The following is a 16,910-nucleotide window of genomic DNA, read 5'->3' on the forward strand; positions in this document are numbered from 1 at the left end:
GCTCTGTGGTTGCATTTGTATTGAAAAACTTGATGTCTACAGATTTCCAAGTCTGTATGCACATCCTGGTCATATTTCAGTTCCAGGCTTATACTCTAGACCCAGATACACAGGAGCTCTCAGTACACTAGAGTCCATGGAAAATATAATGATATGCCCCACAGGTACTCAGCTGGGGCAGTGAGGGGAACCAGGACCCCAAGCTAAATACCTAGAGACAAGTATAGACCTTAGTAGAGTAGGAACAGAGATTGTAGAATTAGGCTCACATTATTAAGGATGCTACTTGCTTGCACTGCCAAAACCTTTGCTTTCTCATGAGGATAAAGCAGTAATGTGAAAGTACTAATGTCGTGGTTTCAACCCAGTCATGTTCTCAGACCAAAGCCAAAACACTGCACTGCACCAGCTACCAAGGAGGAGAAACATGACTGCTACTGCTGAACCCAGGACATCTGCCAATGCCCTAAAAGGAGAGGTGGCCAGAGTGCAGCCAGAAGTGCTGTATGCAGCCCGGGGCCAGCCCTTTTCTCTTGGGTTTGAAGAGCTAGATTGAGGCTGTGCTCAATACGCTGTAACTGCAGTGCTGCAGCAGAGCCAGAGGAGGCGCTGAATGGATCAAGCTGGGTGTCTGGGCAGGATGAGGCACTTCACTGAGCCAGCTCTGCGTTCTCCCTTTGTAATGCAAATTGTCATGCTCCTCCCAGCTGCTAGTTCCTGCGGGGTCAAAGGAGCTGTCTAGAAGGCTGCACAGTCACTGCACAGTGATGCTGGGAATGGGAAAACATAAAAGGTCTTAGTAATGATCTGCTGAGTACTCAAGCTTGTTCCTTTGGGTTTGTTTTTTCCTTCCCCAGCATCTGATCTATAAATCAATATGGGAAAGAAAACATGAGAGAGCAAAACCAGTGGCTTCTAGTAGCAAGAAACCAAATTCTGTCTTTTCTATGCAGTGTGGTAAGTTCTCCAAGAGCGACACTGTTAAAAAAAAACAATAATGTTTTGCAGAAATATTACTTTCTCTACTAATTACACGATCTGGCTCCATCTAATTGTGAAAAGAAAGACTCCTCATCCCTGACAATGGGCTAATGTCCTTTCTAATGCTGCCAGTATTGCACAGTTGTTACACTCTTTCCCAATGAGCACTGGGACCTTAAGTGTGATGATATGAAACCTTTAATCATTAATGAAAACAAGCAATTTGTCTATGTTCTTAGATTGACAATCCATAAAATAGTGTTTCTCAAATGACAAATTAGCAACTTGGTTACAAAGAACAAAGTTTAAACAACACAACAGTTGTATGCACAAAGCTACCACGTCTCTTTTTTTTTTTTCTTTTTTTTTTAAATCAGGAAAAAGATTTATTTATAAAAACGTCTCATTTAATTTACTGTTGAGTCTCTAGCTGAAGAATACAGTGGTTTAGAACACTAATGGCCCATGCTTTTATACAGATTAGCCAAAGCATGAACATCAATGAAAATTAACGCCCAAAAATAACTCTTCTTTGCTTTATGTTATGAGCCACAAGTGTTAAAACTGGAACAGTTATGAAAGCAACACAAGAGTTAGGAAGCACAGTTGCTTAAGGTGTTTTCTTGTGATGTCTCAGAATAATAAGAAAGTTAGAAATGGCAGAAACTCCTCTGTAGATTAGTCCATAGAAAGCATTGTCTCATGGGGCTTTGGAAAAGTCCTGTCTGGTGGCTAATGCACTAGGGCATGATGAGATACATTACAGAGCCCCCAGGCCAGTAACTTCTGATGACAGCCTAAAATGTAGGAACAAAAATAAGGAAAAGAAAAAGAAAAAAAAAAAAGGGCAGAAAAAAAAATCTTCTCACTATTAAAAAATAACACTTGAGTACAACCAGCATAGAACAGCATTTCAGTGTAGGCAAGTTCTCTCACACAGAGCTTGGTGGTTTGAGTTCTTTAAACGTCAGTTATTTAAACAGTTACAGTAGTCCAGAACAATTTTACAGCAGTTTTTTAGAGCTTTTAAGTAGCTGAGGTACCTTGACATTATTTCCAGTTGTTCCTTCAGTATATACAAACCAAACCAAAAAAAGCCCAAAAGAAAAGAAAAACCAAACCAACAAAACCAACCAAAACCCCCATTTGGATAAGTGCAAACTGTAACAACGGCGGTTCTACAAATGGTTACAGTGACAAAACTTAGTGCAAAGGTACTAAGGTGAAGAAAAGCCCACAGAATACAGACACAAAATACTGAGATAGTACTTAGCCCTATACAATAATCATCACACACTTTGAAATACCATGTTTTTAAAAGTATTGCATTTGCATTGTGTTTTTAGTTTATATTAAAATGCACTGAATACAGTTCAATTGTTAAAGCTTTGTGTCCAAGGAGTGCAAAGTGGATGAACATAGCGGGCTAATGGGATTCTGGATTTGGAAGTGGTGAGGAAAACAATATTGCATTACTGAGTTATGCAACAGAAATTAAAAAGAAGGTGGATGGACAAACAGAAAATGCAGTTAAAAACTAGTTCCAGCAGCTAGCAACCAGCCATTGCATCACCTGCCTCTCTTCTGGTTTTAGTTAATCTGAACTAATTATTAATTCTCATTAAAGGGATGGTACCTGCACAGGCAGCAGCCTTTGAATGTCCTTTGATAAGCACTAGATTTAATTTGTCATTACAGTACAACCCAATTGCATGATTAGTGGCAAGTTAAACAGTGATGTATTTTGTACAGAAACCTAACAAACACAATGGTCATTTTGGCTGCGCAAAATATATGCAGGAGGGGTATCAGGATAGCGCTCATGCATGTCTGATTCGTACCTACTAGTAAGTACTTAGAGAAATAAGTACTTTGTCAGTGTGTATATATACAAGTAAAAAAGTGCAAAAGGAGGAGCCTGCTTTCTCCCCACAAAAGAGAGTTCTTAAATTTACATTTTTGCAAGCTAGAGAAAAATGGTTACACACTTCAAAAGAATGAAGTGCAACGGTGCAGGTGCCTGCTGTGTTCCCCCTCTTGTCTTACAGTTATTTTAATTCAGCAGTTTTCCTCAGACCAGAAAGCAGAAGTCCCTGATGTTGGGTACTTTCTAAACCCAGCCTCCTGCTTGCAGGCTGGTGTCATGGCAGGGGAGTCTTCAGGCCTGTGGAAAGCAGCAGGATGACCGAGGGGGCCTGCACTTCACGTGGGATTTTGGAGTGCTAGCAGTCATCAGAATTGCCAGAGTTTTAGGAATCCCTAGCCACAGAGGGATTCATCCAGATGCCAATTTGGCATAGGAAATTGTTTTGCAGTTGGAGGGATCAGCTTCAAATGGGTGTGAGCGTTTTGATGTGCCAGGCAGTTTGCTGGAGCAGGACCTGGCTGCCACAATTTGGCCTCATTCATGTGTTTCCTTTCTTCCCAGGTTTCTCCTTGCTAGGGTATCAGAGGGACGGACCCAGGCTGCCGGGGAGAGGCCGGAGGCTAGCGCCTGCCTGCTGTTGGAACTAGTTGTTAGGTGGTGCCTGGGTGTTAAGTCGTTATGGAGAGTGGAAGACGACTTGAGCCGGCAACAGTTAACACTAGCAATTTAACAGAAACTAAAAAGATGCCGTATTGTTTCCTTGACAACTAGGATCTACCACAGACTCTTGGCAGAGCTGGCAAAGCTTGCATTTGTGTCTCATCCCTTCAATATGGAGCAAACTTCTGGCGGTCAGATTTCTTAACCCCGCTCGTCGAAGGAATTTTGGCAGTGTAAGCGGACAAACTCCCCGTGGCCCCCGCGGCGGCCGCGGCATTTAGTGCCAGGAGTGGGACAGTTTTCATGCCAAGCAGACTGGAGACAGGAACGGCATAGTGGGTGGTTGGCAGAGTTGGTAGGGGAGGGGGGGTACTGACGGTAACGGCGGAGGCGGCCGCCAGCACGGCCATGGAGGTGGGGGTGGAGGTAGGGGTGGCAGACTGAGAGAGGTTCATGTTGAGGTCAACAGGGGTCGTGACGGAAGCGGTCTGGGTGCTGACTTTAGCCATCTCTAAGCTGCAAACGAAGAGAGGAAGAGGAACAAACAGGTTGGGAGGGTCCAGCCAGGGTCGGGGGGGGGGCCAGGAGGAGGAGGAGGAGGAGGAAGGGATGGAGGGACAGCAACCACGTAAGGGCAGGATTAGATCGGTGGGCGAGGGGAGACAGACGAGTGGGAGGGAGAGGAGGGAGAGAGAGAAAAAAAGGGAAAATGAGGGTCAAAGGAGGAACATGTTATGTGTTAAAGAAGAGAAATAACAAAAGGGTTTTTCATGATTCGGTGGTGAAAACATTACTGAGACTCTAAAGTTCTTTCAATAAACAAAAAGGGGGGGGGGGGGGTTGCTAGTTCGTTTTACAGATGAGAAAAGAAATTAAGGAATGCGGGGAAATGGCAAAAAGATGGAAAAAACAAAACTTAAAATAACTATGGAGTTTACTCCCCAGCACTGATAGGGTGAATTTTGCTTTTTGCAATTACTGTGTTTTTGACAGGGGGACACGGGGGCGGTTGGCAATTTGTCCAATTTGTCAATTTTGGGACATAAATAGAACCCTTTGTCATTTTGTTAGGATGAGAGGAGACTGAGCAATGATTTGCTGCTTTCATCTAAGGCATGAGGTTTTGGTTGCTTTTTAGAGAATCAAAGGTCAATGTGCATTTTTCATATAAAGCAAACCAGATTAGCCAGTGTGTTCACTTGGGTTTGTACATTTCCCAGACTGTTTTTTTCTTTAGATCACAACAAAATATTGATGCAATCTAATCAGAAGGAAATGAGTAACAAGAAAGGCTGGAAAACACCCCGGCTTCCACAGCAGTGGAATCCTTTCTGAGCTTGTGGCAGCGGTTACAGTGAACATAAAAGAGCTTACCAGCTGACAGACAAGGTACTAGTACATGGATACAACATACACATCATCAGACAGACCCCGCGAGCACAAGCAACTTCAGATTGACCCGACCTCTGAGCCCAAGGCAGGGATGGGCTCTTTGGAGGATGTAGGTACCAAACGACCTTCATTTTAGTCTAACATCACCCACTGGCAGGTGAGATCAGTTTGGCTCACATACTTGGGCTTTTCTGTACATTTTTAGACATTAAATACAGCAATTCCAAGGACGCGTTGTTTTTTTCATATGACAGCATATCTACATAGACAAACCCTCCCTCTGCTGTTTGTTGCAGCTTGTGCACAAGCTTTCGGGTCAGCAAACAACCTAAACACTCATTTCAGGATGCATTTTGCATGTGACTGGCTGGGAGGTATGGCAGCCTAGCACATAACTAGGACTATCCCAAGTCTGGGGTATATTTTCAGTAGTTACTAACTTGTTGGTCTCCTGGGCTTTCTCCTGAGGAGAGCTGAGAGGCTGCAGCAGCTTCTCCCAGAGTGGAGTGCCAGGGAGCTGCTGGCTGGCTGTACAGGGGACCTGGGTGAAGAACCTGCTTCTTCTGTATCAAATCCCACCAGGCCCAGGGAGGCTCCCCAGCATGGGGTTTTGTGCTAGTCCCAGTTGGCACTGTGGGCTGGGGGTGCAGGCTTTGAGAGCCCCTATGGCCAGGCTGCTGGTTGGGAAGGGAGCATAGTCACCCTGTGTGGGGCTTGGAGGGGCCTTGCTTTTCTGTATCTTAGACTTACTGCAGTTTTGAGAGTAACAACCCCTGGTCTATTCATGGCCTGAGTAAGGCAACGACCATAGGAGGTGCCCTTTCTGCAAGGGCAAAGATCAGCCAGCACTATACAGGGTGGGGGGATGCTGGACTAGAGCTTTCCAAAGCACTGCTGCTAAGTCTAAAGGATACCTGAAGCAGGTCTGAGCTGGGGAGAGGCACATGGTGGAGAGAGGGAAATGCGTAAGCACCAACTCCTCTCTTCCCCACAAAAGAAAGAGGGTTCTTGGAGTGCCATCTCCTTGGCAGCCTTTTCTGGGATGTTGGAAGGTGCACATCTCTGAGGGACTGGGAAGGGATAAGGGCAAGGGTGTGAAATGCAGACCCGTTCGTGAGAGGTAAAGCTTTGGGCTTTCCTACCAGGTGTGTTTATCTGTCTCTGTGGGTGAGCAGCTCAGAATTTTTCTAACTCTCAAGGTAGAGTTGTCCTCTGCAGAGAGAAGAGCATTCTTGTGCTGTTAGCCAGGCTACTTGCAATCTACTTGCGCAGTGGGATTTACATCAAGAACACTGAATCAGTGAATCCAACCCCAGTGTATGTCCATAACTTAGGGTGTAGGAGTTGAGTTACATAGTGACACCTCAGTACATTTTGAAAAGCTCAGTTTATACAGTTGGATGTTTTCATACTTCTAACTTGCTATTACTCTGGGAGGGAGGTGTATAAAAAGATAATGCAGGACTCAGTGCTGCAGTGACTCCGAATTTGCGTGCCTTGCATTTAACAAAAAGTCCTTACTTATACAGGCGGTACTTGAGCCTGAGCTGTTTCCTGAACCAGCAGGGAGAATAGATCCCACAGGATAAATGCTGGTGGTGGCAGCAGCCACTCAAACTCTCTGTCTCTGGTGTATTTGCACAAGTAAGATTAAAGTAATGTGCCCAGCTTCACATTTGTTACTGCTGGTAACGCATAAGGTGAAAGTACATCAGGTCAGCTGTTCTGTGATAGGGGCAGTTCCTCAAACCAACTGTAGATACAGCAAAACTGAATGTGAAGGTGGATGAGTTGGCCTTCATACAATATTTCATGGTGCCAATTTTACCCTGTCCCTTTGAAGCCCTGTACTTTATGAACATATGCACATCCTGCATTACCCAAACCTGGTGAAAGGAATAAAGCTTGAGTGTGGCTTTGACGGTCCTGTTAGCTCTGTGGATGAACCTCATCAACATGGTAGTAAATAAACATCTTCAGGAAACTGCTCTTCAACAAGGAGCAAGTGCTGCTGGCTACAATTCGTTTATAGTCCAAAGTCAAATATTACACAGGAAACCTTCTTAATAAAAGCTAGAAGATGGAATTGGATAATGAAAATCCAGTTACTACAGTGGAGAGCAGTTAAGAGACAGAAGATTTTACAGGAAAAAAAGACACTTCTACTGCAAACAAGCTAACACACAGTCTACTCATACAGAGGTCAGCGCTCAGGTAATAATACAGAATCAAAACAATACTTTAGAAAGATTTAAATCTCTGTCTTGATATTATATCAATGTATATATATATAATTTAGAGTATATTATGTACATATTCGACACCAGATTGCAATAAAAAATCTTGAAACAATTTGATAAATTACTCTATAGATGGCAACTTTGGTTGGAGGATAGTTTAAAGATACACACAGAATGTTTTAGGAATACAGTGGATAGATATTTTTTAATATCCTATGCTGCTGTGAGACATTGATCTATGCAGAAATACTCGCCCTGAAAACCAAATCCATGAGAATGACAGAACTTGTAGGGGAGATTAAAAAAACCCACCTTACCCTGAATACTTATATGGCTTTTATTTGTTATAATTCATGTTTTGACATACCAGACTATACCTCGGGCAGTCTAGGTACTGTCCTCAGCTCTTCCCCAACACTATGTCATGCCAGCATCTTTAAAAGAGGGCAGTACTTGTGGCAGGCTTAGGACTGACAAACACTAAAACTGGCCCCCAGCAGTGCTGCCTCTGAGAAACCTGCCCAAGCACCTAAACTCCAGCTAGAGCAGAGCTCCCTCTTGCCTGCATGTTTCTTGGTTCTTGCTCCAATGTGACTGTGAACTAGCACTGCTACTGTGGTAGCACCTAACTGGGCAGGAATTTCTCTTGTGAAAGGAGAAATCTGGAACAGTGTCACTTAAAATAAATAAAGCCACCTTAATGTCCTATGGTACCTTAGAGCTTAATTTATTATACATTACTTTAAGAGTCTTCATTTACAAATGAAGTCACTTCATCTAAATACAATTTCAACACATGGTACATAATAATATATGATAGTAACAAATGATTTCTAGCTAGAAGTTCAACAGGAAGAAAATACTTTGTTTCTGGTTTCACAGGGTATATAGATAGAGTATCCATGGTATATGACTGCTGAGAAGTTTTCTTCTTTGCAAAAGTATATTAAAAGACCTCATATATATATCCCATTCCATCGAAAGAATCATTAAACAGTAATAAACAGAAGTGTGAGAGTTCACAGGGTTTTCTAAAGTGAGTCAAACAGGTTTGTTCACTAGAGTTTCTGTCTCTGGTGAGCAGCTCAATGCAACTCCATTAATAAGTGCATTATATTATTTGCATGCTTTAGCTGTCTTGAAGATCTTAAATTGTTATCTTCTGAGGTCCAGATGCATGCCATATGGTGTTTGTGCAACTAAAAATGAAGGGGTCTATTCTCGTCTCGATGTGTGGGGAATCCCTGAACACCAAGAGAAGAACATATCCTTAAGGGTTAAAGGAGGGAACACATTTTTATTTGATTACAGGGCTTATGGAAGTGACTTATATTTGCTACAAAGAATATAAATCAAAAGAGCTGTAGGTTGTTTTAGGATTCTGGAAATGGCTTATCTTAGGCTTCACGACGCCACCCTCTGTATAGCTTTCCCTAGGAAACTACTTTCAAACTTAATTATAGAAAGTAGTATTTTTGTTTGCTGTAACACAGAACTTCACAAACATCCTTTACCTCCATTAAGACATTTACAGTGGCTCGCAGTTGTGCACAGAACTAGGCTGGAGAGGAGGCTGGACCATAGGAGGCTGTAGACCTGTTATGACTACAGCCCCTCATATAAATCATATACTTTCTATTACCTTAAGAGCAAACATAGTCAAACATAAAGCTTGATTCATATCACAGTATTTTGGGGGTAAAAAATGAAAAAAAAAAAAAGGCAATAAAAACCAGATACTCTCCTGCCCACAACATGTTGCCTCGGTCTAACATTTACAAGTACCTCTATGAGACAGCACTATATTATGCATTGCACGTTCTCATAATAATTGCAAATAAAGGTGGTATCAATTTCAATAGTTTTCTAAATAATCATATCAAACTGATAGAGACTTAAGCCATCTCAATGGCTTAGCTAAACAGTCAGTGCTTTCATTCATTCTGGCATCAAGAAGTAAAGCAGCAGAGTCTCACCCCATCTCAATAGGGAATCCTTTCTACAAATTTGTGATGCTGTCTCTGAAAAAATAAATTCCATTCCTCTTTAGCAACCAAATGTCAGTGCGATATCAACGCTGAGTGGCAATTTCCAGCAAGAAAATTAAATCTGTGTTGCAATCTGTTTCACTATATTTGCCACTTAGGACAGTAAAATGGATCTGTGAGAAGTCTTTTCTTCTAAGGAATCTGTGATTGTAATTTCGTTTCATTTATCCACCTGTATTTTAGGTAGATGCTAGTATGAATATTCAGATTTTTCAGCTTTTGTCATTCAGTATGTACTCGGAATTGCACCAGATTAAGCTCCTTTCCAAATAAACCAACAGCAAACAGTTTCTAATGATACAGGCTTTACAAATCATTAGGAATTGAGTAATACTATGCAAAGTGGACACTGCAAAGCAACTTTCTAGATCTATCCAGGACAGACATTTGCTGGAGAGCAGACAGAGCAATCTCGCAGAAGCATCATCACTTACAAAGCAAACTTACCTTGCATTAATGAGGTACTGTGCTAAGCTGATGTTTGCAGGGGATCCTGTGATTGTAACTTGTCGTTCTGCGGAGCCTTCTGTGGCATTAGCAATCTTGATCTGCGCTCCTGACATCTGCCTGATTTCATTTATCTTACTGCCTTGTCTGCCAATAATGCAGCCTATTAACTGGAGCGGGACAAAGACTGAGATTAGTGCCACAGACACAAGCAAAAACCACTAAACTGCAATTTGTAGTATTGCTAACAACATGGTTATGAAAAATTCAGTATCAAAACAGAAGATTTTTGCTGTGCTGTTTGGAAGGAATAACTAACACAGTCTATTGGTTCTATGGTCATATGTCCTTACATCAAGTTTCAGTGCTACATGGTTATCAACTCAATACTGGGCTATTTTGCTATGATGTTCCATGGCAGACAATGACAGCGTGCCCATGGTGCTGACAAATACAAAATACAACCCAGTCTGACTTGCCAGTGGCAGCAGCAAGCCAAGAGCTGCAGCTTGAAGTAGGCTGAGCATCAAAAGCTGCCACCATGCAGCTCTGCACCCTCCCGACACACTGCTAGTCCTGGACAGATGTCCCTGGGCACACATGGTCCTCTCTTGGCCAGGTACTACTCTATTAATATCAGTGGGATTTACAGCTCTGCAATTGCGGGTAGAAGCAGCCACAGGAAGAGACAGAAATTTTTCTGTGTTCCTTTAGAGAAACTTACCAAAATGCCTATTTTGTGAATAAAACTGAGCCTGAGCTCTGTGTGTGTGTCCCTAGATCCCTCAATTATTTTAGTAAAATGCCTTTGGTGTTATCTTCAAATAGCAGTGTTTTAGATGCTTTTTGGCAGAGTCAAAGGTTTTTGGAAGCTGTGTGCATGACCTCGAGGCAGGGTTTAGCAGCACACATAACTTCAGCTTGGGTAAGGGAATGTGACTGATAGCTGTGGCAGGGCGTTGCTACCTCCAGCACAGGCAACAAGAGCAAGTGGGCACCAAGCCATAAGCTGAGGCTCAGTTGTTTTAACTTATGTAAGGGTGAAGAGGGTGATTTGTGTTAAGGAAGGGTGGGTGCTGAGAAGGTCAGCAATGGCCAGAATGGGCAGAAAATGGGAACCTTGCTCTACAGGTCTGTTGACATTGGGATGAGATTGCCAGTTTGGCAGAAGGATGTGACAAGATGCAAAGGCTGCCTTCCCCTCCCACTCTTCCCGCTGCTTCAGGCCCTGACATACTGACCTTTCTGGTACTGTAGTACTTGGAGTATCTTGCCAGAAACACATTCACATTGTCCAAATATCACGAGAAGAACCCCTTTCCCCCAGTGTAATTCTTTCTTCATGCTCAAGGACAAGCAGAAAGCCAAAACGGGTACTCCGGTAGCCGAAACAGAGACCAAGCACAAGAGGAGCACCCATGAGGGAGGAAAACGGGGTTTCAGGAAACACAAAGGATTTCCCACTGTTCAAACAGGAGGGCCTCGCTGATCTCCCTGTCCTTATCCCAAGGACCTGTCTTAATGTGTGACTGCACACATCAGTGCAGAGGAGTTATGTGAGCTTCACCAGCAAGCCCCTAGCCTGTCCCTGTGTGTACATGAATGTGCCTGCATACGCTACGTGTCAGCGGCACAAGGAGCTTTGTGCATCTGCTTCCTACACCTCACTGGCATGCACAGTCCATAGGTAGCGAGGGTGAAGCAGGAGAGCAGAGCGCTCAAAGTCCACGTGGAGAAGGCACTTGTCAGGTCACTCAGGAGGCTGCCACTTGTATGTGCTGGGGGTCTTCCAATGAGGCTTGTAACCCACATGGGGCAGCACAAAGAATCTGCAATGTCCTCACTGACTCTGAGTTAAGCAGCAAGGATTCAGCCCAGACCAGTCAAGGATATTGGTGATGCAAGCTTCTGGGAGAGAGGTTTGGTAACCTTCAGTCTGAAGCTCAAAGTTATCCTCTGCTGCCGGAACAATGGGATGCTTCAACATGCTCTGCAAGCTGTGACACAGCTCATGCAGAATAAACTTCCTCCTTTGCAATGCAGGAAGGACAGTAGTGCTGGGGTGCCTGGGCCCTCTCTGGGGTGCCTTTCCCATTGTGAATTACACTGAAATGTGTGTAGTATCTGACTGTTAAAGGACTGGAACTATGTTTTCATCTACAAAGTTTTACCCGATCAGGCCATGGACATTTGATTTTACATAAAAACACCTGTCCCGCCTTGTGCTGAGATGAAGCTATGTTAAGTTGCATCCAAACACGTATCTCTTCAAGACTGCCCTTTCTAATGCCACCAGCTGCCCCCCGTTCCTGACATTGTTCTATATCTGGCCATTTCACATGATTCGGCATTATTTTTGATGCTCACCTGCTTGCTCAACATAAGTGAGCCTCACTCTCACATGCAGAGTGAATCAAGAGGAAAACAAGCGATAAAGCTGCCCCATGTAAGACAGGAGCCAAACCTACTATGGACTATACCAAGCCTACTATGCACTGTAGTATAATACATATGCTATAAGTATATATGTACACTATATATAATATGCACATACATACAAACACACGAACAGAATACGTGTATGTATATGCATATATATTTTAACACTCTGACTATGGCAGTAGCACATGCTTACAAAAAAAAGATGGAAGCAATGTGAGGTATAAAACTAAGTTTCCACTGGTATCCCAAATTCCCACCTAAACCTTACAGACTACCTGAGCAACAGCTTGTACCTCTGCCTTTATGCTCTAGTAGAAGGCATCCCTGCCTATGGCAGGGGGTTGGAACTGGATGATCTTTAAGGTCCCTTCCAACTGAAACCATTCTACTATCCTATAAAGGTCTACTGTGATCTGTCCCACCTCAAACTCTTGCTGCTGGTAGTCTCTCCCAATATGCTATCTCTGGTTCAGGTCCCTCTCTTCAATTTTTCTTTCTTCATCATAATACAAATGCTAAATATATGTGTATTTTCCACATAATGCTAAAGTCACTAACAGAGCCTAATAGTAACAGCTTTCTTTTAGGTATTTTCTCCTGGCTTGATCCTCTCTGCATTATGTCTGTGCTGCACTGGGAGCAACCAGAGTTTTAGGCTTTATTATCCAAGTCCAGTGGTGCAGAGTACTGCTTGTCACAGGAAGTGGCACGGAGCTCACTTTCATTTTAACTACTCGTAAAATAATCAGATTCCTTCCTTATAATGAATGTACTGTTGGTAAAAAGGGTCAAGGAATTAGTCTGTGCAGCTTGGTATCTGCTGTCAGGAGCAGAGAGGTTGACCATACTTGTATATAGGTACATGTGGGTCCCCTTGGCTCCCCGCTGCCAACTCAGCACAAGTCCATTGGCTTTGGCAAAGCCTTTTCATTAGTTGAGTAAGCAGATGCTCGACATGAAGAAGAATCTTCAATTGCTCTTCATAAAGACATAGGCTTTCTCAGTTCCAGGTAAGGGAAGAAACGCTGGGTATGATTACAGCTCTTTACAAGACTTACTGTGGTGCCTGCAAAGAGATGTTTCAATACTGTGCCTCTTAAAACCAGTAACAACAATAATAAACTTCACTTTCCTTGCCAGGATAATGCAAAATTTGGACTACAATAATTTCACAGGCTTTGCAAGAATGCAGATAGAAAACTGGGAAAACATGCTCAGAAATGAGCCTTTTTATTACCTGCTTTGTAACCCAAATGACTCTGCAGATTTGTATGTCCCATCCTGCTCCCTCAAGTGAGAGGTGGTTCTGGGGGGTAATTACTTTTAATGCTAAGTAGTGTCTTGTCACACAAGTGGAATCACTTTGCTTCTGATGGATATTAAGTCTACTGATTCTTGAACTCATCTGAAAAGGTCTGCTTAATGAATCAAATGCCATTTTCTTAGATTAAGGGGGGACAAAAATGAGGCCATGTGCAAACATATAAAATGGTATTTTTTTTAATAACATATCCCCTTAAACATTCTTCATTGACAGAATGTGGTTAAGTCTGTATTTTTGCTCTGTGCGTTATTTCTCTGTTACATGGGAGGCTCTCAGTAGTAAGGTAAATTTGTTGAGGTTGAATCCACAGGTCCCTTGCCTTCGGTAGAAGTGCTTTGACTTAAACTACTGCAGGGCCTCTGCCAGCACGTCTTGTGTGGATTATTAAGGCTTTGCCTAACCTTACCCCCTCTCAAATGGCTGGGAAGTTTTTGAGCTGGGGTGGACTTAGCCAGCAGCTTAGTTTTACAAAAGCAGGGCATTTGTTCTCAGGACTTCTCTGGAAGAGGGCTGCAGGGAGGTTGAGGTGCACTTCTTCTGCATGGTCTATGTGGTGCGTGGCCACGGATAGGGTCAGATGCTGCCCTTATGTTCTCCTTAAGGGCTGATTCTCCCCACTGCAGGCTATGGATCTGGGCTCTGCAAAGATGGGAGCTCATTCCCCTCAAGTGACAGCTGGTGGAAGAGGCAGTGATACACAGATCTCCCGGATTATCTGGTGGAGCTGATGCTAGATTTCACTGTGGGCTGTTCCAAGAGCACTCTGCACATGTGGGTCCCCCTCTGTTATTTACAGGGAAGTACTCCTGGCTCCCTGGGGAAATAAAGGCAGTTCTTCAGTGTGCCATGTCCAACTCGGATGGATTGTCATTTCTGCTTCTTTGGAGTACTAAACAGATTTATAGCTTTCTTAAAATGCTCTCGGTGCTTTCTGAGGGGGAAGCCGTTTCCCTGTCACTCACCTCTGCCTGTCTCTCCCACACATACGCAAAATAAGGATAATTTTTAATGGAACAGACTTTTTTCATTATTGATTTGTTCGTTTATTCTCAGTGGGCATTTGGGGAACTGGATCATGAAGTCTTAAGATATCTGCCATCTGTGCTCAATCAGCTACACTCAGGGACACCATCCTTCCTGCTCCCTTAAGGACCCCGCCAACTGTTAATGTTATTTTATTCTGGGATTTATGTGAAACACACATTGTGTAACCTAGGCAGCAGCGGAAGGCCAGACAAGCTCTCAGCAAGGAAAGAAAGGCAACTAAATGCCCCATAACAGGTTTTGACAAGGAAAAAGAAATACCAGATAAAGATCAAAGTGACTTCTGAGAGGGACCTGGAGAAAACATCCTCTCTGTTATCTTTTTAGAGATACCCAAAAGTTATGAGAAAAGCCAGAAAGGCAAATCTTCTGAACCCAGTATTTGGAAAGGAAGCCTCAGCTTTTAGCATGTGGAAAATAACTTTCTAAAAAACGCATCTTTTGTTCTTCAGCATCTCTTTGTTATTGAGCAATAGGTTACTTGCAGTTATCAGCACACTGTATGAAGACAGCAAGATGATGTTGTTACAGGAATTACTAATAACAGAACAAAAAAAAATCTGTCACTGCCTTTAATGACAGAAAGAGTAAGGAAAACTTTACTGCGAAGCTATGCAAATTACACATGGCCATTAATATCTCCTTCCTGTAGAGTAGGCTAAAGTCTGAGCTCCTTAGTCTCTTTATATCTTCTTTTGCTCCATCAGATTCTTCCTGAGGCTTTGGCTTTACATGTTTATCATTAGCTTGGTTTAAAATAATAAGTATAGCACATGTGTATATACCTAACATCTCTGACAGCTGCAGAGCATGTAGATACTTGCTAGTCTCATGCTCTTCTTTGTGCTGGACTTTTGTACACATAAGCACATATGATAAGAAAACCAGGGGACTTAATGCAGCAGTGGGGATCTCTGGAGCTGGGGCAGCCATAGGGCTGTACCACAGCCCCATGTTAGGGCCTGCAGCTTCCTTTACTTTCAACGAGATAAATAATCACCATACCACACTGCCTGTATGTGTATCAAAACCGGGACTAGAAGCTTATCAGGAAAGCAAAGTCAAACTACCCATGCAGGCTTTGCTGCACAAGTGCTGTTGCCTCTCCCATCCTGACCTCCCTCTATGCACAGCATCTATGCAGAGCACACACGAAACACAGGTGCTGGCTCCTTCTTACTCTGCTTCTTTGCCTCATGTCTCTCTGCTTCCCTCACCTCATCATTTTTGGCACTGCTGCAGTGGTGATGGGGCTGCAGGACCCTGGTATGAACAGTTATGCTGTCAGACCCCAGGGATGGTACCTTCTTGCTGCAGCAGCCTAAAGATAGGCTGGGAGGGCACTGCTGACAGCCTGGAGCACAGGCAGAGTGGACACCTCAGGGAGACATGCAAGGAAACTGCAAAATTCCCAAGCAGCCTCTGATGCCCGGCAGGAGATGAGAGCCCTTTCTTCCCTCTAAGCCAGCACTGCAGCACTGGGTGCACACACGTGGGCAGCACTAAAGCCTTTTGGTCATGTAATACATGCCTTGACAACACAGAAACACCAGAACTCCCTTTTATCACCTGTAGAGCCCCTGCAGGCTGTTTCTAACCTGAACACCATTTTGGCCTTGGTTTTGCTCCTTTAGCAACAACTGCAAGACACACACTGCACAGCCAGAAAAAACCTTCTATTAGAAACAATGCATGGATGTGTGTTTGCTTTACAGATGCTGAGCCAGGGCATTTCATACCTCCTGGATGAGTAACTGATGGGGTTTTTAATTTTCTACTACACTACAAGGCCAGCTTCCTCTTTCTCTGCTATAAACCCTGAAAGAAGCGAAGTCAGAAGAGTGACCTTGGATTTATACTGGTGATGGCAAGAACAACATCTTCCTGAAAGTGAGATTAAAAAACTTGCACTGTAAGGATAAATAGGGTGCTCCCATAAAATTCTCAACATACAGTAAATTGGGTTGTAAAGCAGGTACTGATAAATCAGCAGGGCACCTTTTAAGTAACAGAAACCTTACGAAATCACAGCACTCACACCTTTGCTCTTTGCTATTCTGCGTCTTTTTCTTACTGTAAATCATTGCCACTGAGTTTAATAGTGCTTACACAACATTGTAAGCATCTCTTCAGTAATATAATTGTTATTTGTGATCCTGTTCATGCTTGAAAGCTTTTTTTACTGGAGGGGAAATCTTCCATTTTTCAATTGACCCATTTGTAATGGAAAAATGAGTCATGTTCCCCCCCCCCCGCAATGAAAGTGAATAAAACAGGGAGGTATTTTGAGTAGCTGTTTTAAGATTCAGCATCATATTTTGCTCATGGAGACTGGGTTTGCCGATCCCAGCCAGTCAGAGTTGCTGGAGCACGAATGTTTTCAGCCCCTGTTTTTCAAACAAACCCCTTATATTGCACATTTCTGTAAGTGAATAAGCCTTTTTTTCTCAGGAAAACTGCTGTCT

At 43.2% G+C, this 16,910-nt stretch overlaps 1 protein-coding gene across 12 annotated transcripts in view; it reads right to left on the reverse strand.

The window, feature by feature from the left end:
- LOC130606614 (poly(rC)-binding protein 3-like) overlaps positions 1 to 16,910 on the reverse strand; it is a 499,829-nt gene that overhangs the window by 8,364 nt on the left and 474,555 nt on the right. For 4 of the 12 annotated variants that reach the window (XM_057423116.1, XM_057423114.1, XM_057423113.1 and 1 more), the window contains 2 exons: positions 9,636 to 9,805; positions 3,484 to 4,024 (listed from right to left, as the gene is read on the reverse strand). The exons of 2 other annotated variants lie outside the window; for them this stretch is intronic. In XM_057423116.1, coding sequence (XP_057279099.1) covers positions 3,676 to 4,024; positions 9,636 to 9,805 — 519 coding nt within the window. In that variant the 3' untranslated portion in view covers positions 3,484 to 3,675. Of the gene's footprint in view, positions 1 to 1,327; positions 1,779 to 3,483; positions 4,025 to 7,671; positions 8,410 to 9,631; positions 9,806 to 16,910 lie in introns of those variants that run through there. 6 more of the 12 variants (XM_057423120.1, XM_057423121.1, XM_057423118.1 and 3 more) reach the window with 5 other exon arrangements.

Source organism: Pezoporus wallicus, unplaced genomic scaffold, assembly GCF_028554395.1.
Source record: "Pezoporus wallicus isolate ANWC-B61680 ecotype Strahan unplaced genomic scaffold, APGP_CSIRO_Pwel_v1 contig_749, whole genome shotgun sequence".
NCBI lineage: Eukaryota > Metazoa > Chordata > Aves > Psittaciformes > Psittacidae > Pezoporus > Pezoporus wallicus.